Source organism: Lissotriton helveticus, chromosome 6 (genome assembly GCF_964261635.1).
Source record: "Lissotriton helveticus chromosome 6, aLisHel1.1, whole genome shotgun sequence".
NCBI classification, from domain to species: Eukaryota; Metazoa; Chordata; class Amphibia; order Caudata; family Salamandridae; genus Lissotriton; species Lissotriton helveticus.
Window position 1 is genome coordinate 202,367,930 of NC_136067.1, and position 22,697 is coordinate 202,390,626.

Consider the following 22,697-nt stretch of genomic DNA (forward strand, 5'->3'; position numbering starts at 1 on the left):
TTCCATGGTAAAAATGTTTAATGTTATCTTTTTGACTCTGTGATCATACAACATTATTTAGAAAGGAGAATGTTTTAACTGATGAGGAAAGGCTACTAAATTGTGATTTTATCTTTGGTAATTCTCTTTAGTGCTTCTGCTGGAATTCAAGCTGCTGCTCTGGCAGCTACTATTGGAGTTGCCCTCATCGGTGGAGCAATCACAGGTAGGGGACCTTCAACAGTAAAATTGGATTGCTTTCTCCTGATTTGTGCATTCTTGCATACTCTATTTTGTCTAACATTGTGAATCAAAGTATAAATAAATGTATGCGCTTCAACTTAGTTCAAATAATTAGGAACAGCCAGAATATACTCACTCAATGAAGTGGGACGTCAAACAGGGGAAAGCTAAAAATATGTAAATTAATGGATTGCCATTCTAAAACATAAATGATTGTCAGGAGTTAGATTTCGTCTCTATCAAATAATAACATTCCAAGATGTCTGCCAAAATCACCTGAGTGTAGAGAAAGAGTAGTCCTATCTCTATGTGAATGAATTTGCACTATATGTATTCTTACTGCGCAAACATTTCTTTGACCCGTGACCAAGATGCTCTGGCACTGAAACGCGTCGGCCGTTTACTTGCTGCATGTTTGAGTAATTAAATTCACGCTTCAAGAAAAATACAGAGGCTCGAGTGGATTGTTGTGTTTTTATAAACACAGAGAAAATCTTTGGACTGTGTGTGGAAGGTCGCGTCCTCACCTCGAGCCCGCCAACATAAAGTGGCGAGGAGACCCACGACTTTGTGTTTGTATATATATGTATATACTTATATATATATACTTTGTACATAATAATCATGGTGACCTGGTTTAATCCTCTGATGTTAAGCTACAATTAGCCTATGAACCATAAATTCAATTTTATTTTGCTCTTCTCTAAGGTAATTCAGATGTGTAGCTCAAAATGGTATTTACTGTAGTGAGAATTAAAATTGCTTAATCTAAAAGGGCTTGCACTAATTTAGCTCTTTTTTGAAATATTATATTAATAGAATGTATGATATGCTTGTGGTGCCGTAATACATAAAATCACAAAGTATAGCAAAAATAGTTCCTGAAAGTGTAATCTCTATCAATTCAAGATTTCCCCAAATTACCAAACTGATCAGGAAGTGGATCTGGTTATAGGTCTTGGTAGGGAAAAGGAAATTAACTCTATACATTTATTGTATTTTCTGAGGCTATACACTATGTAAAATGGGATCTGACATTTATTGCGATGGGAAATAACCCCTTTGTGGTACTTGATATATACCCCGACCTAACCATGTAGCTCTCTGTTTTCATGTGGAATGTCTTTAGCATTTGGAAGTTTCTGTTTCTGAAACTCACCAAATATAGTCTGCTAATGAAGGATGGTTTTAGTTATGCAAGTGACTGAAATATAAGTATACTATGCTAAACAGACTGCCAGGTGTATATTCCATACATTTTTAGTATCCCTCAGATTAAATGTGACTCTTTATATTTCTTATTGACAAACCCCAGTCCCATATACTCACCATTATATAATAATGATAACAGTCTTAATCGATCACCCCCTATTCCAACTCATCATTCCCGTACGTATTTTTGAATGGGGTGCATCATGAATATTTATTTAACCAAAAATTATGGTGGGACAGATTAATAGGACAAAATAGTTTTTAAATTTCGACAACTAAGTCTTGATTTATATTCCTAACTTCACAGATATGTACATGCACAGTACTTATATCTTCCAAGTACATAGATGTAGAGTTACGAACAGTAAATCTATGCTTCCCTATGTGCACTTACCTTTTGATTTTTTGTCCCTCAATATGCTGCCCTAGATATTCTTCTATCTTGAGATTATTGGTTTCCATGTTCAGTAATACAAGCCTTTTGGATCACAAGCTATTAAAACTGTAAATTATTATACCAGCTAAAAAGAAAATAATATTTTCCTTTCACTTTATGTTAATTGGTACTCACCAAATGGTAGGAGGATGAAATACCCTTTGCAGCATATGCAAAATGCTGTTCAATCAGCTGGCTGCTGAAAAAAATGATAGTTTAGTTTACTATAATATTTTGCCAAGTCCTCAAACTACTACTCTCAAAACAGAGATTTAAAGGTCAAACTCTTCCCACTTATTAACCCAAATCAGGAAACACTAGGTATGTGGCAAATTTCAATTTAGCTTTCGACCATGATGCAAAGCACTGTATCATGCACCTCAGTTTCTCGATGATTTTGACACTAGCCACTTACTTTTATTCACCTTCTAAAATGATTCTGATAGAGCTGATCATTTGATTTTGTTTATTAAGTTTCCCATTAATAGGCTTCAAGCCACAGGCATTAATAGTTGTCCTCAACTTCACAATTCTAGTTCTCAATTTATGAAAATCGACTTTTTAAGGTCACATACGCATCTTCCTTCTGTGCAGGGCTTCTGCAAGTCTCTAATCCATCTGAAATTGAGAGCACAGGTCATAAACATAGTTTTAAGACACTAAGGGGGTCATTAGGATGGCGGGCGGACTTTGCCCGCCCGCCATCCTCGTGGTAATAGGGACCGCCTGCCATAAGGGCGGGGGTCCCATGGGGGGTATTAGGATGTGCCCTCTACAGTGGCGGGCACATCCTGTATTTTTAGCATTGTGCGGGGGTGCTCTCTGCACCCCACCTCTCCTTCACTCTGGGGGCCCGCAGGGGGCCCCCAGAGTGAAGACCGCATGCCTTTCCGTGGCGGCATCGCCACCGCGGAAAGCACCTACATACAACCATCATAATATGGCTGGCAGTGTCTGATAGACACCGCCACCATATTATTCCTTTTCCGCCCCGGCCGCAAGGCGACCGGGGCGGAAAAGCTTTGGACGGTCTTTCCGTCCACCGAGGTCCCCCCCGCAATACTAATATGGTGGGGGGAAAACTAGTGTGGATGTCGGGCGGATTGCCTCCGCCAGGCCGGCGGTGGCTACCGCCAGCCTGGCGGAGGCAATCCGCCCGACATCGTAATGGGCCCCTAAGCATATTAATAGCAGCAATCTGTGGTCTTATGGTTTTACTCTACTGCCAAGCACAAACTCTAATCAGAGTTTTAACATTCCCACCTCTGCCTACCTTGACAGTGGTTCTCACAGATCCATATCTGATAGTGAAGCTATTAGTTGATGGTACAAGTACACCACCCACAGTCCCAAGGCTTCTTTGGGTCCGAAGACACTTGAGAGAGCTGAGTAAAGGTAGGGAGCTAGCAGACTACATTTTAGTATTTCACTGCCTTGCTTGGGTCTGAGACCTGAGTGCATTCCTGGAATTGCTGCAAAAAACTTGGGAAGTGACAGCACACTATTGAAGAAAACAATTATTTTTCATATCTGGAATAGAATAGCAAGAGATTCTCGATTTAAAAAGCAGAACATGAAAATGGTATGCAACAAATCTTTTTCTACTCTTGGAAAAAGAAAGATGCATTTAATTCCTTAACCCCTCCCATTAAATGTTAAACCAGCATTTCTTTTCTTTTTTTGCAAAATACATTTATTTTCAGTAAGACATATAGCCTGGAATGTTTTTTTTAATTAGCCTAGTTCCATGCATGTGCTGTGAGAACTTTTGTGACTCTTATACGCTTTTCTGAAAACATATAGACCAATCATTGCAGAGTAAATTTCCAACTTTTAAAAGCATGTATCTGAATCAGCCTTTGAGAGCAGAACCTCATGACAAATAACTGAAGTTTTAGTTTTTAACTATGAGCAAAAAAGTTGCAAACACCTATGACTTAAATTTTGACACTTAAAAAGTGACAGATAATTTAAAATTGTGAAATGTCACTGTCAATGCATTACAAGCATAGATATCAATGTTGTTCACTTTACTGTTTAACAGGCTTCATTCTAAAGATACCCATCTGGGGACAGCCTCCTGATCAGAACTGTTATGATGATTCCCTCTACTGGGAGGTAAGATATCCTCATTATGTCTCCAGTCATGTATAACACCACTATTTTCAAATGCCTACCTAACCCACATTGGGACTGCTAAGTTCTCCATATGGTTCTAAAAAAACATAACAATAGAGTTTCATGATGTACATGACTGACAATGATACTGAAAATAAATATGAATTAACTTAATTTAAAGCATCCTCATCTTTTTTCTTTTATTCACATTTGCTTAAGGTGTGTTAAACAAAAATGACCCGAAGTACATTTACACCTGTTTTGACACATGCAAGGCTGTTGTCACTGCAAATGTGTAATTTTTGATTAGTCTCATATGGATTTGTATTTATGTTTATGTTTATGTTTATGTTTATTAAGCTTATAGAGCACTCAGATACTCAAAGTGTCCTGGCGCTAGCTCCTGAAGAGAGAATGACAAGCGTCAGATTAAAACAGCAAGGTCTAGAGTTTCTTTCTAAAAAGCACTGGATCCTGGGTAGTCCTTAAGGCTAAAGGCAGTAGATTAAAGGCCAGGCCAGCCCTATGCACAAAGGAGTTTCCACCGAGACAATGGCGCTTGAACTTCGGGATCTACATCAGCCATAGGGCCGAGGACCGCAACAATCTGCCAGGCTCATAAAAGGCAAATCTTCTCTGTAGGTAAAGGGGGCCCATATTATTCAAGGCCCGGTGAGCAATGGTAAGCATTTTGAATTTCAAGCGGGACTCAACTGGCAGCCAGTGCAAGACGCGCAAGTGAGTCCGCACACTATCTCTGGGAGAGAGCCCCATAAGGAGTCTGACCGCTGAATTCTGCACTACCTGCAGTTTTTTAACCAGAGACCCTGAGCAGCTTACCAGGAGCGCATTAGCGTAATCCAGGTGGGACAGTGTAGCATGTAAGCATAGCACTCCCAAGCCCAACCTTAAATAAATCCATCCCATTTAGTAGTATTTATTCTCATTTTCGGACCATCTCTCCAGGTCCATACCCCCACCCCAATGCCACCCAATGAGTGGAAAGATCTCTGCCACTGAGGCTTATTACTATTTCACTAGTACTAAAAATGTGTAATGTAATTAAACTTTTCTTATGCACTGGACATGGCTAGGAAAAGGCATCCTTCAAAAAAGTATTTTCAGTCGGACCTTTACTCTTGTAACTAATTCATGTCAATGCCTTCAAAACACATTTTGTAAATATTGTATAGATTGTTGAGATTATGTGCACCTTTGGCGTAACTTGCCTCATGTGCATATCAGTGTTGGAAACAGAAAAGGTGGCTGAAAGCTGGAATAGCTTTGATATGGGCAATAATTCCGCTCTCACGTCACCCGAACGGAAGTACACTCAAAAGTGATTCAGGTTCCTTCAGAATAGACTTTGCTCACCTTTAGTTCCTTGGCGTTCACATTAAGTCAGAGAAATGTGCAGGAGGTACACTATGTAGGGCTGGGTGCAACTCACAGAGTTTCACTCTTCTGAATTCCACTCACTTACCTAAAAACTCTGTGGAGATCCTCAACCAGTGGAATTCAGTTTGTTGCGTTCCTTACGCTGATTGTTAGCGTTAGAAGCTTGGCCCGCACTGTACAATCAGTGCGAATGGCACCATGCAGTGCGCCAGAGGGCTCTGCTTCTTTCTGCTGCTCGATTAGAGTTTCCATTTGACCAGCAGGTTTCTCAATGTGAGCGTCAGCTTTCTCAACGCAACCAGTAGTAGCCTGCTGCAACCGCTTGCATTGAGAAATCTCTCCGGGAGGTGGTCTAGCACTTGATTATCTTGCTCACAATCGCCAGCCAAACGTTTGGGAGCCATGAACAAGAACAAAAAACACCACGCAGTTGTGTGCAGAGCTTTCCAGCACAAAGTCATTGTGTACACCGACGACACTCAGCTCTTATTCACATGGAATAAAAATGAGTCTACCACCTCTCACGTAAAAACATGCCTGACTGCAGTTTTCCATTGGCTCACTTTGGCTCAGTTGAAGTGCAATGAGGATACAACTGAGATTCTCTTCTTCTGTAACTTCCCTCCTCTGTTCTGGCACTCTTCCTGGCTGGATGAGGCTCCCTTGCCATCACCTATTAGTTGACCCATTAAGAGTTTAGGAATTTGGTTTGGTGAAAAGCTGTGCTTTAACCTGCAGATTAATAAACATTCGGGAATGTGCTCCGGCACTCTGAAAGCATTGATAAAATTCCTACCACTACTCCTGCATTCAGCAAGGAAAACGGATACCCAAGCCATATTCACATCTCACATTGACTATGCTAATGCGCTGTATGTGGTCTGCCTGCCTATTTGTTGAATAAACTCCAGGTTGTCCAGAATGTTGAGGCCAGAGTTCTCCCTAATCTCCCTAGGAGGGTCAGCGGTGCGAAAACATCTGCGCAGTTTACACTGGTTACTGGTGAAAGAGGAGGGTGACATTTAAGTCCCTGGTTATTGTTCATGCAGCTCTCTATGGGCTGAGAACAAGATTTAGGTTCTATGTCCCCTGCTAGGCAGTTGGGCTCTTCAACAAATGATATGTCAGGAGTCCCGAGTTTCTGTCGACAAGCGTAGGTGGCAGCTCCCTTACACGTATGGCTGCTGTAGCCTGGAACTAAGCATGGGCATAAAATCCGTTCCGCTCGCGGATTTTGCGGATTTTCGGTAAATTCGCAATCCGCGAATTCTCGCAAACTTGCCGAAAATTCGTAAAATCCGTGCGAAGCGGATTTTTTGCTTGGTCGCACTTGCCAACTAGAATACTATACAATTTCGCGGGAGTAAACACTTGCGAACACGTAGATGCGGCGGGCAGCGACAATCTCGCAATTGCGAGATTGCAAAATTTGCAATTTCGCACAAGAAATCCACCAGCAGGCAGCATAAACCTTGAAAATTATGATTTTTATCAGAATAACTCCTCAGGTTGACATTTGCCTGCACTTTTTCTTTGCAAGGAGTCCATTTTGGGGGGTGGGGGTGGGAGGAAGGAAGTGCCCCACAGTTTCCAACTTCCTGTTCCTGTCCACCAGGCTCCTCCCAGTGCTTTCATCATGTGCTGGTCACTTTGATTTGTATCTTGACCTGGAAGGGTTACTTTTTGTGGATGCTGCTGGATATTTGGATTTTTGCAAAACTGAAAGCACTAAGCAGGTGCAAAAGTTCAATCTTATCATTAGTAACCATTCCCTGTAGTGCTTCCTGAGGGGCCCCTCCAGAGTTCATTTGCCTACTTGCAACTATTCTATGACCCTGCTCTGACCCTCACAGCAGGCTCAGAGAATAGCTACAAGTATACAACAAAGGTCCTGTTAAAAAAATTACACTGCAACAGAAAGCAATTACAGACAAAACTGAAAGCACTCAGCAGGTGCAAAAGTTCAATCTTATCATTAGTAACCATTCCCTGTAGTGCTTCCTGAGGGGCCCCTTCAGAGTTCAGGTGCCTACTTGTAACTATAGGCCACAAAGGTCCTGTGAAAAAAAAGTGCACTGCAACAGAAAGCAAATTACAGATAAGGAAGCAGGTGCCAGCCAGACTGGAAGTTTAAATTCAGTGTCACATTAATCAACCCCAAATTAATTCATGTCAGTTGAAGCAGGGCAGGTGTGCTTGCTTTTTTTCACCCCCATAATCTACAGTGATAAACCAACCAGAGGGTGGCAGTGATGTACCAGAGGGTGGCATGGGTGTATCAGAGGGTGGCAGTGGTGAAACAGAGGGTGCTGTGAACCTGTGATGATGAACCAGATGTAGAAACAACATAGTCGCGGCCGTTGCGAGCCGACAAGTAAGTTCGCAATTGCGAACTGGTACAGAACCCTCGCGAACTGGCAGAAATCCTTGCGAACACAAAAAAAAAAAAATCCGCAAATTCGCGAGAGTTCGCGGATTTTGCGGATTGCGAATCCGTAAATACGCAAGTTTGCGTATTGCCAATTCGCAAATTCCGCCCATGCTTACCTGGAACCAACTCCCAGTAAAGTTATGTGTTCTTCAGGAACCTAATATCTTTAGGAAGAGATTGAAGACCTTACTCTTTAGTTATTTAGTTTAGTTAGTTCTTTCCTCTGTCTAACTACTTTGCTGGGCATGCACAGGTACACTTCTTTTGGAGTAGCTATGCGCATTATAAATACTGTTTACATAACATAGCATAACATGTAACAAGCCAGCCCAGGAAACAAAAGTACACCAGAAAAATGACACTTTTGTTTAATCAGAAGACGGATAAAGTGTGGTACAGGCAGCAATATCTTCTTGCCTGGACTACAGGAATGACTAATAGTAATGGTTGCGAAGATTTTTACTCAGTAAGCTGCAGAATACTGTAGCTCACTTCCTTCTTACACCTAAGAAACATGATTCATTTTCACTCATTTATCCATGATTCCTGGTCGAGATGCAAGGGAACTTCAAGACTCTGGGGACGTTTAAACAATGGCAGACTGGTCCCCAGCCCAGCCCACCAGGGTGGCAGATGGCTCACAGAGGATCCGCCACTGATTTTTAAAGTGTCCACAGCGCAGACGTTTTGATGTTAAAAAAAATACATTTTCGATTTTTTAATACAAAAAATAAATGGGTTGATGCACAGGCAGTTTTCTCTCTGCGCGTTTAGGTAATTCAAATTCTTCCTGCCTGTTAGAATTGGGGGTCTCTGGTTGGCAAAGGTAGGTACTTGTGACAAGCAGGGACCCTCTCCTCTAGTCAGGGCAAGGGGATTACTATCTCAAAATAACCCCTGCTCACCCTCTAGGCGGCATGGCGTGAGCAGTCAAGGCTAATTTCAGAGGCGATGTAAGTTAAGGAGTTGTGACCATATACAGTAACCCAGGGACAACACTACAAATGGACACCACACAGGTTTTATATAAAAAATAAGTTATACTTTATATAGAGTTACCACAAGACCAATAAACGACAAAAAGAATCCACAGTACTATCAAATTTCAAGAGTGCAGGTTTAAAAAGCTTAGTTCACGGTTCTGGATGAGTCGGTAGCCTTGTCCGGCTACAGCGTTGCTGAAAAGAACACAGAGTCCAACAAATCCAGCGGACCGCGGAGGTTCGGGCCTACTCAAATGTTGACAGACTCAGTCACAGTACCTTTTCCTTGAGGCAGCCAGCATGGATGTGAGAGCCGGTTCCGGGGTTCGTCGCGGTGTAGAAAAAGAAAGCTTTGCAGGTCACAGTGTCCTTCCAGTCGTGGTCCAGGCTACGGCTCGATGATGGCGTTGGTGAGCTCAGAGCTTGCGCTGTTCGAGGCGGACGTTGCTCGTTGCGGTGCTTCTAGCTTTACGGTGCTGCAACAGAGCCGGAGTTCGGGAGCTGGCATTGATCAGTCCGGACAGCGGTGCGAGTCGGGTGGTGCGTCGCAAAGCGTGCGAGGTGGTGCCCAACTCCGGTGCAGTCACAGGACTCGAAGTCAGCAGCAGTGACGTGTCGGTCAGACCAGTTTGATTCGGTGTAGCAAGGCGTTGCACATTGCGGTGTCCTTCCAGTCACAGTGCAGGCTACGGCTCCTTGGCGGTGTTGGGATGAAGTCGGTGAGTGCAGAGCTTGCGTTGTTCGAGGCAGACGTTGCTCAATGCCGTGCCTACAGGACACCAGGCCGGTCGTGAGAGTCGGTCACAGCTCCCTGACTCTGTAGCCACTGGGACAGCAGCAATTCACAAAGGCTGGTGAAGTCCACTGGTCCTCGGACTTCCGTCAGGGGGCAAGCTCTCTTCCAAGCCATTGGAGATCTTTGCACAAGTTGAAAATTAAAGGTAAAGTCCACAAAGTCCTTTCTCATCTCTTTGGCAGTCAGGCAACCACTGCAGGCCTATCATCCAAGCAGCAATTCAGCTTGGGAATAGTCTCTCCTCAGGTTCCTTCTCCTCAGCAGAGGTTTCGTCTTGTCAGTTCCAGGAGTGATCTAATTTCATGGGATCAGGGTCCCAATACTTATACCCCAAAATCCTTTGTTCTCTGAGGGGAGAGGGTCATGTGCCCAGTTCAAGCCAGTTCTGAAGCACTCTGTTTACCAGACTTCTCCTTCCCTTTCACAGCACAGGGCAGGCACATCTGACGCCCCACAAGAGGTGGAGCCAGCATTCATGAGGTAAGGCCTAACCCTATTCAGATCCCAGGTGCAACTCCTCCCTCCCATCTGGATGCAGATCTCCTTATTCACCTCCGGGCTGCCCCAGCCTGTCTCCTGGAATTCCCCAGTCCTGTCACAAACAAACACAGACAAGAAATACACAACCTAGCAGAGTCAGGCTCAAATGGTTAGGCAAGCAAATACATACTTTCTAAAACTGGTATTTGAAAACACAGAATATTAAAAAAAACTTTACTAAAAGATGTATTTTATTATTCTGAGTCCAGGCATACTAAACTCGAATTTCTACCATGTTCTCTGAGTCTGCTAGGAATATAAACATGTAACAATCCAGCAGCCCATTCTAGCCTATGGAGAACAGGTAGCCTTGCAATAGTGAAAAACGAAAATGGATGAAATTCACTATTAGGACATGCCACACACATCAGGGCTTGTCCTACCTTATACTTGCAATGCACCCTGCCCTTGGGCCTACCATGGGGTGACTAATATAAAGAAAAGGGAAGATTTATGGGCTGGCAAGTGGATGCACTTGCCCAGTCAGCATGACAGTACCAGATTGCACGCAGGCTCTGCAATGGCAGACCTTAGACACCTTTTACAAGGCCGCTTCTGTGGGTGGCACAACCAGTGCTGCAAGCCCACTAGCAGCATTTGGATTTACCTGCCCTGGGCACACTCAGTGCACTGTACTAGGGTATGACAAGTGAACCAAATAGTCAATCATGGAATCACTAATCAATACATCAATTTACAGTAGGGAGCACTTGCACTGTGGCACTGGACAGCAGTGGCACAGTGCCCAAAGTATCTATTACCAGAAAAACACATGAGGCAACAGTGAAAAATGGAAGGGAGTCATGCCAATGGTGCCGGGTCTAACACTGCCCATGCCTACTATGCCTTGCAAATGCAGAAAGACAAATGATGGACAGAATGCAGAACAATGCCATACATTCACCCCAGTCAGAGAGCTGGGCCTAAAGCCATTGTTTTTATGCTCACCATGCCATCCCAGTTTGTACCCAGCCATATGCAAATCAATCTTGACCCCGCACCCAGTGGAAACAGTCCAGCCTGAATTGCCAGGCCAGGTCCACCTTGGACTGGAAACAAGCATCAGAGGAGCAGTTTCGGGCTTTCTCCCGTCATCAGCCAGTATAGCATGACTCCAGTGGCATGGCGAGCACAGGACCCTCATCTGGGCATACCCATCCAACTCGGGGTGACAAATGCAGAACGACAAATGATGGACAGAATGCAGAACAATGTCATACATTCACCCCAGTGCGGAGATCTGGGTCTAAACCCATTGTTTTTTTTGCTCACAATGCCATCCCAGTTTGAACCTCGCAATATGCAAATCAGTCTTGACCCTGCCCCCAGTGGGAACAGTCCAGCCCGAACTGCCAGGCCAGGTCCTCCCTGGACTAGAAACCAGCATCTTAGGACTGGTTTCGGCATACATCAATTGTGTGTCTTTTGCTTACTTGCCATAAGTGAGCCGGGTATGCCCAGACGTGGGACCCGGGTTCACTGTGACACTGGGTTCAAGCAATCCTGGATGATGAGGGGTGAAACCCTGAAACCCATCCTAGGATGCTTGTTTCGGGTACAGGGAGGACCTGGCTTGGCAGTTCAGACTGGACTGTTCCCATGAGGCACAGGGTCAAGACTGATTTGCACATGGCTAGGTCTAAACTGGGCTGGCATGGTGAGCAAAATAATGATGGATTTAACCCAGATCTCTTGACTGGGGGTGAATGTTTTGATTTGTCCTGCTTTCCGTCCATCAATTGTGTGTCTTTAGCTTTCTTGCCCTAAGTGCGCTGGGTAAGCCAAGAGGTGAGTCACGGGCTCACTGTGCCACTGGATTCAAGCTATCCTGGATGATTAATGGTGAAAACCCAAAACCGTTCCTGAAATGCTTGTTTCTGGTCCAGGAAGGATGGCTTGGCATTTCAGAATGGACATTACCCATGAGGCACAGGATCAAGACTAATTTGCATATGACCAGGTCTAAATTGGGGTGGCATGGTGAGCAAAAGAATGATGGATTTCACCCAGATCTCTTGACTGTGGGTGAATGCTTTGATTCCGTCCATCAATTGTGTGTCTTTTACTATGCCTTGCCAGGCGAATATGAAGTTAGAACATTAATGATAGTTATTTAGCCCTAAATTGAAAAAAAAAACTGTCACAGTGACCTGGTAATCCTGGCTGATGAGGGGTGAAACCCCGAAAACGGTCCTAGAATGCTTGCTTCCGGTCCAGGAAGGACCTGGCTCGACAGTTCAGGTTGACTGTTCCCATGAGGCACAGGGTGAAGACTAATTTGCAAACGGCCAGATCTAAACTGGGGTGGCATGGTGAGCAAAAGATTGATGGATTTAACCAAGATCTCTTTACTAGGGGTGAAGATTTTTGATTTGTTCTGCATTCCGTCCATCAATTGTGTGTCTTTTGCTTTCTCACCCTAAGTGTGCCGGGTATGCCCAGACATGGGTCCCGGGCTCACGGTGCCACTGGATTGAAGCTATCCTGGCTGATGAATGGTGAAAACCCAAAACCAGTCCTGAAATGCTTGTTTCTGGTCCAGGAAGGACATGGCTTGGCATTTCAGGCTGGACATTACCCATGAGGCACAGGATCAAGACTAATTTGCATATGGCCAGGTGTAAATTGGGGTGGCATGGGGAGCAAAAGAATGATGGATTTCACTCAGATCTCTTGACTGTGGGTGAATGTTTCGATTCCGTCCATCAATTGTGTGTCTTTTACTATGCCTTGCAAGGCGGATATGAACATAGAACATTAATGATAGTTATTTAGCCCTAAATTGAGAAAAAAACTGTCACAGTGACCTGGTAAACCTTTGGAGGATGGACCACTAGGTCAGAAGTTTACATTGACTACCCCAGTTTTGGGTCTGCCGGTGTACACATAGTGCATTTGTGACTTAAACTTGGGTAGGGGAATTGTGAGTTTAATGAGGCAAGAGGACAGCTGACTTACAGTGTACTCCTGTTCTTGCAAACTCTAGGGGTCCAATTAAAATGCGGTTAGGAATGCATTTCCACCTAGGGCCCGATTACGATGCGGTTAGGAAGGCCTCCTAACGGTATTTGCTCCTTCTGATTTGGATTGGAAATGTGTCTTCCCGACCAAGGGCCAGATTACAATGCGGTTAAGAACATAGGCTTCCATAGAAGTGAATGGAAGTCCAAACAAATCGTATCTGGAAGCATCCGGATGCATCATACGCTGTTGGTCGGACTCTCCTGATCCAAGTCGGTCGGAAACCATTTCCAAACCGATTTGATCGGGAAGATTTCTGAACTGCATCGTGATCAGGCCCTACATCGAGGGCCTCTGTGAGTAGTCTAATGATGTTTTTTGGCCTGCCCATATTCACAGCAAATTCAGGCTTAATGCACACCCTGACCCTTTCTTTGGTCCTGTGAATATGTCAATCTCTGGTAGGCTGTCTCTAGAACAAATCTTTAACTTAATCAAATTCTTTTCTCATGGTACTTTGCTGAATTATAGACCATCTTTCTTTCCAAAGAATGCAGAAAAATACGAAAACCTCTACGATTTCTATAACCTTATTTTTCTGCTTACTGGAATCTAGAGCCAAAACACCTTTCGTAACCCATGTACTTTACAAGCTTATAACTAAATGATTACAGTTAAATAAAGTAAAAAATTGAAGTTGTCAACAAGACTAGACAAAAATGAATTAAAACAAAGAAAATCACTTCAAGAGGTTCAAGAGAGAGTTAAGGTAAAAAAACGTTCCCAAAAAGAACAAAAACAAATACTCACTCAATTTTGATTGATGTAACCAATTGTAAAAATTCAGTCAGGATATCCTCCTGGTACATAGGCTGCAAGTGATGGTGGCCCGTAAGTACATCTTGCTATATGTTTATTGGGGCTTGGGTCATTCAAGATTGTAACCTTGTGACACTGAAATATTTCTAAAATTTAAACATTTTCTGAAGGCCCAACGAAGAGACTGTTTCTTTTGAGGCATGTTTAAGCTCGGACACATGACTTAAGGTCTTGGTGACCTCAATGCAGCTGCAGTAGGACCTCTCGATCATTTGGAAAGTGCTTTATGGAAACTGACTATTAATTAGTAGGCCTGTTCATTCCAACCTCTGTGGAAGGTTCAATGATTATAGTGTTCTTCACTTCATAGCCTAGAAGAACTAAACAGGCATCACTCAGGCTGTCACCCTTAGTGAGATCAAAGATACGAGGAATGGAGAGGCTGTAGGTACACAAAGACTTTGGGGCATATTATCAAGGGATGGCGATAAATAACGCAAAAGCGCGCTTAGCGCTTTTTTATTTATTGCCGTCTATCTCTGGAAGTTATCACCCTGGTAGCGCTTTATCAACAACGCGTTCCTCCATGGCGATAAAAATTCCAGCGATAGCGGGGCAATCACCGTTTTGCAGGGAACATCGCTGGTTTTCCAGCGATGTTCGCTGCAAAACGGCGATAAACTTGCTGATACAACCATGTGGTCGTATCAGCATAATCCACCCCCAATGTTAGGGATAGGTAAGTCTGCATTTTAGCAGACGTTATTTTTTTGGGCGAAAACAACGGTTTTCTTCAAAAACTAACGTCTGCTTAAATGCCGGGGCAGCCTTGTAAATATTGCGATGCGCACATCAGCGATATTTGCAAGGTTGTACTGCCCAGTGGCGCCCACTTTGCATCTCATTAGAGATGCAAAGGGAGGCGTCGGGTAAAAGGGTGCTAGCATGCGCTAATGCATGTTAGCATCCACTTGTAAATAGGGCAAAAAGATCATCTCCACTTTTTTGGCTTTTAAAGCCAAAAAAGCGGAGATAATGCCCTTGTTAATATGCCCTTAACTATTTATATGCTAGGAAACATTATTCACTGCTTATGCCAACAACAGGTGGCAATGATACTTATGTGTACAGCCTATTGTAACAATGTTGACTTGCACAGGGATCATATTTAATTGTATTAGCACTGTAAAAACCAGTATTACAATAATGTATTGCTGATTCTTCTTCCAGGTCCCCTTGGACGAGGAGGAGGAACACCAGAACCACTACTCAGAAGATCAAAGCAAAATGAAAGTGGAGGCATAAACGCTTAATTCAATCTGTAGACTTCTAAACCACTCAGAAATTCTTCATATTTTTGATAAATAGATACCGCCATATTAGAGTTAAAGACTGGCAGCAAAAAGTGAATGCTGTCTATTTTAAACAATGTTTTACCATGGAATAGGATTTTAATAAAATATATTACATTGGTAAGGTTTACCTTACTATTGAGGTAAAATCTAGACTTATACAACCATGTTACGGGGTAGTTATATAGTTTCGCAATTTTGAAGTAGTCATTTCATCTTATGATACGTATCTTACTTTATGTTTGGCTTACAATTCTTGTCAGATGCAGAGTGCTACATCCATGTCAATGAATCATTGACACTATTAGGCTCTGACAAAGGTTATTGGTTCGCTGCCACAGCCTCACAATGTAAAGTGGCTGTTGAAAGGACATTTAAAAGGTGACTACAAATGTTTGCCGAGTTCCTAATAGTCGTAGAAAAAAATCACTTTTCTCCTGCAATTTATGTTATAGTTTGCAAGCCTTTCTCGTCTATAAACTTCTTAAAAACTGGATTGCAGAAGAACATTATTGGACACAATTCCATTGGCAGATATGCTTTTCTGCAAAATGTACATTTGTATATTGCTTTTTCCTCTACAGTTTAAATGTTGCAAACCCATTAGCTTGCAGAGATTTGAAAACAATTCACAAAGGTTGTGTAGGAACGTCTTTGCAACTTCACACAAACCTATTTCCTCTTATCCACCAGATTTTGTCAGTTATGGTCAGTATTTGTTTTCTACTTGGAATGGTCTATTATGGTCATGTTAGATTTTAATAAGTAGCTATTTTATACATTTCAAAAACGTTGCAAAAACTCCCTCAATGAACAGAACTTTTTTCTTGAGAATTCTCTCACAAAAAGATTTTGTGAGCATAAGATTCCTCTTGCCGAGAAATTGGATAAAGTTGGGAAGTCAGCAAACATTGAAAAAGTATTACATTACAAATGCCTACCGCCTATGGAAGGACTTTGGCCTCGGCCTAAATCTCAAAGTGGCATACAATTTGGAAACGTTTTCATTTATTTGGCATGAGATAAACATAGAAATAAAACATTTTGTCCTGGAAAAAGTGGACATGCTTCTCAAGGTATTTATGAGGACCAGCAATTACCAGTATGACGTTTACCTTTTGCACTGATGAAAGGGTAGAATGATATATCACAGAAGACCTTCGATCTGAATTGTGAAGTTAGATTAACCTCATTGAAATGCAGACACAAATTAAGGAACATCTTCCATACTGTTCCCAGTGTGACCAAGTACTAAGCAGATAATACTATTTAAGGGCAATTGCCATATAATCCTTTGGCACTTGCCACTTCCCCTGTCTCATTTGGAGTTGTGCGCAAGTGCCATGAGACCTTTGGGTGATATGTTGCGCTCAACAAATGTTCTTGATTTGATTTGATTTGCTCATGAGCTGCCGTGCCATGGATTCTTTTTTGCAGTAGACACATCACTCTGCTTTGCACCAGCTTCGCCCCGTGAAAGCACACTTGAGGAGCATGTCACTCATTAAGTTGTATTCTGTGCTAGAAATAGGAAATAAGGATATTAATTATTGCATGTGAAGTCTCCCTTTTCCCTATTGCATTTGTTGCAGAAACATGTTGTGTTTTATGTGCTCATTTGGTCATGCATCTCCCACTGTATGAAACAGACTGCTAAACAGAATTCAGCTGTGGACCAAGTAGATTTTGCATGTGTTCTATCAATCTCTGAATGGAAATGGAAAAAAACTGTGGTAACTTTAGATTTGGCTAAAATGTGAAAAATGTATATTTGCTTTCATTCTGGTAGCTAACCGTAAAAAAAAATATATATTCCTTAAGGTTTGCCTAATGCTATATATTAGGAGTAACTGACCCTTTATGTTTATGTTTTCTTCAGCTCTTCCACTAGAATGCTCAGATCTTTCCAAATCACACTGTATTTCAATGTGAACATGCCTAAATTATATTGAGAGTTTTACTTACTTTATTTAACCATTGAATTTACATATTAAAGCATACTATTTTCTAAATAAAGACTGATTTTCACACCTACTGGGTAGTGAGTGATTCATTTTCATACCTTATAATTTAGGAATGTATATATATAAAAAAAGTTCTGTTTGCTAGGTGCTGGCAAGGCAAAGTTAGAATCAAGAGTCACATAAAATGCATAGGTCTCCACATCCCTCATTTGCCTGGTTGCCCTCTGTTTTATACTATAGTGTACTGCTGTGTATGCATGGGATTACAAATATAAACATAACTTAGTGGTTTGGGCCCATGAAAAACTGGAAGTGTCACAGATATCAATGTGTAAACAGCGAAACCGTTTTTAAATTTCCAAAATAAGTAAATTTGCATGCACATGAGGTCAAAAACAACCAGGTCTTAATTTACTTGGTGAATTTGACCTGATGTTCTAATCAAACTCTTTCATGTTTAAAATATGCTTCTTATAAAATGTAATTGCTATGAGGAATTTGCCCCAAAATATCTAAAACTAAAATATTAAGAGAATATTTGTTACAATTAGTACAAATGCTATGACAAGACTTTGTCCTCTTTGCCCTTTTTACTAAGTAGAACTTAACACTTTGGGTCCAACTCAGACAGGCATTTATTCAGTAGTATTACTTTACAAACTCATAAATACTTTTGTGAATTGGGCCAGGGCACGAATCATCATTTATCTCATTTGTCTTTCCCCTGTGGCGGCTGGACCATTTGAGGCTGTTTTTGAATGATCCTGGAGGCCTCTCCTGGCTTTGTAACTCTTTCCAAATTCCTTGTGTTTGTTGTAGCAAGCACTGTTAAAACATCAGGAGAAAGAAGAGAAATATAGGTAAAGAATGGAGAAAAATTGAGGGGATGGAGAGATATTATAGAGGGGGGAAGGAGATAGAGGAGAGAAAAGTAGAGTGACAAAGAATGGATGGGTGAAAGGGGTGGCTAGGGGGTGGGACTGGCTTGAAATGTTTGACAGGACTGCTTTTCGTTAGCAGTATACCCATACTAAGTATGGGCAAAATTTGCGAATTCGCGGTCAGCGAATTTGTGCGAAAATGCAAAAAAAGTCCGCGAGTTCGCAAATTTTCCCGTGAACTCGTGGATTTTTGTGCCATCTGCACAAATATGTGACCACGTGTGCCTGTAACTTTGCCAGCGCGCCAAAAGGGGCCGAGGTCCCTTGAGTGAGCTGGCCATTATAGTGGGGACAGGCGGGAAGACGTTTCATACCGCCAGTGTGTGGCCGATGGGGCCAAACGGGTGGGGTTTCTATGCGAGTTCACATGCATCTTATTTATAAAGGGTCAGGGACCGAGCAGAGCAGCAGATGAGGAGAAAGCAGCCTCCTGGTCACAGGAGCTACACGGGGATGGCGCTCGGGAAACTCATGGATGCAAAAAAACGTTTGGCACAGGACCCCAGAATCCTTCAGATGTCCAACATAGCTCTGCTGCGCATGTTGGTACAAAGCCATTCTGATCCTGCTCAGTGGGTTCAGGCGCATGCAGCTGCTGCTGCTGGACAATGTCCCATCTCATACTAAACTGCCCCGTACAGGCATATGCTGGCGCTGGGCAGTAGGGTGCAGTGGCATGCGGGTGCTCCACCCCTGGTACATGCGCATACCGGTGCCAGGGGAGACACGTGTTTATTGGTGCTGTGTAGCAAGTTATGACTTTACATTTTGACTGCACCAGACGGTGGTACCGCCTACACGGATCAGGAGCATCCAGGCACCAGACTTCATGGTGCAAGAGCAAAATGGTGCTGTGCAGTACGGGTATATATGTACTGGGGCCAGGGGGAGACTTAGCACAATGTGTGCTCACACCCAGAGGGCTCCCAGGCAAGTGAGCATGAATGATTTTCACACTGAGAGGGCTCCGGGGCAGTTCAGCAGCACGGGCTCACACCCACTGGGCCCCGGGGCAGTTCAGTAGCGCGTGGGCCCACAACCCCTGGGCAGCTCAGCAGTGCAGGGTCTCACACCCACAGGGCTCCCGGGGAGTTTAGCTGCGCCACCTTCTGATTCATTACTGCCACCCTCTGGTTCATCACTGCCAGCCTCTGATTCACCACTGCCACCCTCTGTTTCATCACTGCCACCCTCTGGTTCACCACTGCCACCCTCTGGTTCACCACTGTCACTCTCTGGTTCATCACTGTCACCATCTGGTTCATCACTGCCAACCTCTGGTTCCTCACAGCACCCTCTGGTTCACCACTGCCACCCTCTGGTTCATCACTGTCACCCTCTGGTTCATCACTGACACCTTCTGGTTCATCACAGCACCCTCTGGTTCACCACTGCCACCCTCTGGTTCACCACTGCCACCCTCTGGTTCACCACTGCCACCCTCTGGTTCATCACTGCCATCCTCTGGCTCATCACAGCACCCTCTGGTTCACCACTGCCACCCTCTGGTTCATCACTGCCACCCTCTAGTTCATCACTGCCACCCTCTGGTTCACTACTGCCACCCTCTGGGTCATCACTGTCACCCTCTGGTTCATCACTGCCACCCTCTGGTTCACCACTGCCACCCTCTGGTTCATCACTGCCACCCACTGGTTCATCGCTGCATCCTCTGGTTCACCCCTGCCACCCTCTTGTTCATCACTGCCACCCTCTGGTTCATCACTGCCACCCTCTGGATCACCCATACCACCCTCTGGTTCACTACTGTCACCCTCTGGTTCATCACAGCACCCTCTGGTTCACCAATGCCACCCTCTGGTTCATCACTGTCACCCTTTGGTTCATAACTGCCACCCTCTGGTTTATTACAGCAACCTCTGGTTCACCACTGCCACTCTCTGGTTTATCACTGCCACCCCCTGCTTCATCACTACCACCCTCTGGTTCATCACTGTCACCCTCTGGTTCATCACTGCCACCCTCTGGCTCACCACTGCCACCCTCTGGTTCACCACTGCCACCCTCTGGTTCATCACTGCCACCCTCTGGTTCATCACAGCACCCTCTCGTTCACCACTGCCACCCTCTGGTTCATCACTGCCACCCTCTGGTTCATTACAGCACCCTCTGGTTCACCACTGCCACCCTCTAGTTCATCACTGCCACCATCTGGTTCATCACTGCCACCCTCTGGTTTACCACTGCCACCCTCTGGTTCACCACTGTCACCCTCTGGTTCATCACAGCACCCTCTGGTTCACCACTGACACCCTCTGGTTCACCCCTGCCACCATCTGGTTCATCACAGCACCCTCTGGTTCACCACTGTCACCCTCTGGTTCACCACTGCCACCCTCTGGTTCATCACAGCACCCTCTGGTTCACCCCTGCCACCTTCTGGTTCATCACTGCCACCCTCTGGTTCATCACTGCCACCCTCTGGTTCACCACTGCCACCCTCTGGTTCACCACTCCCACCCTCTGGTTCACCATTCCCACCCTCTGGTTCACCACTGCCACCCTCTGGTTCATCACTGCCACCCTCTGGTTCACCATTGCCACCCTCTGGTTCATCACTGTCACCCTCTGGCCCATCACTGTCACCCTCTGGTTCATCACTGCCACCCTCTGGTTCACCACTGCTACCCTCTGCTTCATCACCGCCACCCTCTGGTTCACCACTGCCACCCTCTGGTTCATCACAGCACCCTCTGGTTCACCACTGCCACCCTCTGGTTCACCACTGCCACCCTCTGGTTCACCACTGCCACTCTATGGTTCATCACTGCCACCCTCTGGATCACCACTGCCACCCTCTGGCCCATCACTGTCACCCTCTGGTTTATCACTGCCACCCTCTGGTTCATCACTGCCACCCTCTGATTCATCACAGCACCCTCTTGTTCACCACTGCCACCCACTGGTTCACCACTGCCACCCTCTGGTTCACCACTGCCACCCTCTGGTTCATAACTGTCACCCTCTGGTTCATCACTGTCACCCTCTGGTTCATCACTGCCACCCTCTGTTTAATCACAGCACCCTCTGGTTCATCAAAGCACCCTCTGGTCTATCACAGCACCCTCTGGTTCATCACTGCCACGCTCTGGTTCATCACTGCCACACTCTGGTTCATCACTGCCACCCTCTGGTTCACCACTGCCACCCTCTGGTTCACCCCTGCCACCATCTGGTTCACCACTGACACCCTCTGGTTCACCCCTGCCACCATCTGGTTCATCACAGCACCCTCTGGTTCACCACTGTCACTCTCTGGTTCACCACTTCCACCCTCTAGTTCATCACAGAACCCTCTTGTTCACCCCTGCCACCCTCTGGTTCATCACTGCCACCCTCTGGTTCATCACTGCCATCCTCTGGTTCACCACTGCCACCCTCTGGTTCATCACTGCCACCCTCTGGTTCACCACTGCCACCCTCTGGTTCACCCCTGCCACCATCTGGTTGTTCACTGCCACCCTCTGGTTCACCACCGCCACCCTCTGGTTTATTACTGCCACCCTCTGGTTCACCACTGCCACCCTCTGGTTCATCACTGCCACCCTCTGGTTCATCACTGCCACCCTCTAGTTCATCACAGCACCCTCTGGTTCACCACTGCCACCCTCTGGGTCATCACTGTCACCCTCTGGTTCACCACTGACACCCTCTGGTTCATCACTGCCACCCTCTGTTTCATCACAGCACCCTCTGGTTCATCACAGCACCCTCTGGTCTATCACAGCACCCTCTGGTTCATCACTGCCACGCTCTGGTTCATCACTGCCACACTCTGGTTCATCACTGCCACCCTCTGGTTCACCACTGCCACCCTCTGGTTCACCTCTGTCACCATCTGGTTCACCACTGACACCCTCTGGTTCACCCCTGCCACCATCTGGTTCATCACAGCACCCTCTGGTTCACCACTGTCACTCTCTGGTTCACCACTTCCACCCTCAGGTTCATCACAGAACTCTCTTGTTCACCCCTGCCACCCTCTGGTTCATCACTGCCACCCTCTGGTTCATCACTGCCATCCTCTGGTTCACCACTGCCACCCTCTGGTTCATCACTGCCACCCTCTGGTTCACCACTGCCACCCTCTGGTTCACCCCTGCCACCATCTGGTTCTTCACTGCCACCCTCTGGTTCACTACCGCCACCCTCTGGTTCATTACTGCCACCCTCTGGTTCACCACTGCCACCCTCTGGTTCATCACTGCCACCCTCTGGTTCATCACTGCCACCCTCTAGTTCATCACAGCACCCTCTGGTTCACCACTGCCACCCTCTGGGTCATTACTGTCACCCTCTGGTTCACCACTGACACCCTCTGGTTCATCACTGCCACCCTCTGGTTCATCATTGCCACCCACTGGTTCATCGCTGCATCCTCTGGTTCACCCCTGCCACCCTCTTGTTCATCACTGCCACCCTCTGGTTCATCACTGCCACCCTCTGGTTCACCACTGCCTCCCTCTGGTTCACTACTGTCACCCTCTGGTTCATCACAGCACC

The 22,697-nt window shown here is 45.1% G+C and overlaps 1 protein-coding gene across 1 annotated transcript in view; it reads left to right on the forward strand.

Annotated features, from left to right (window-relative positions):
- RHAG (Rh associated glycoprotein) overlaps window positions 1-17,302 on the forward strand; it is a 260,401-nt gene extending 243,099 nt beyond the window's left edge. The window contains exons 8-10 of the mRNA XM_078647599.1: window positions 132-205; window positions 3,915-3,988; window positions 15,147-17,302. Of these exons, the coding sequence (XP_078503725.1) occupies window positions 132-205; window positions 3,915-3,988; window positions 15,147-15,221 (223 nt within the window). The 3' untranslated portion in view covers window positions 15,222-17,302. The remainder of the gene's footprint in view (window positions 1-131; window positions 206-3,914; window positions 3,989-15,146) is intronic.
- The last annotated feature ends 5,395 nt before the right edge of the window (window positions 17,303-22,697 follow it).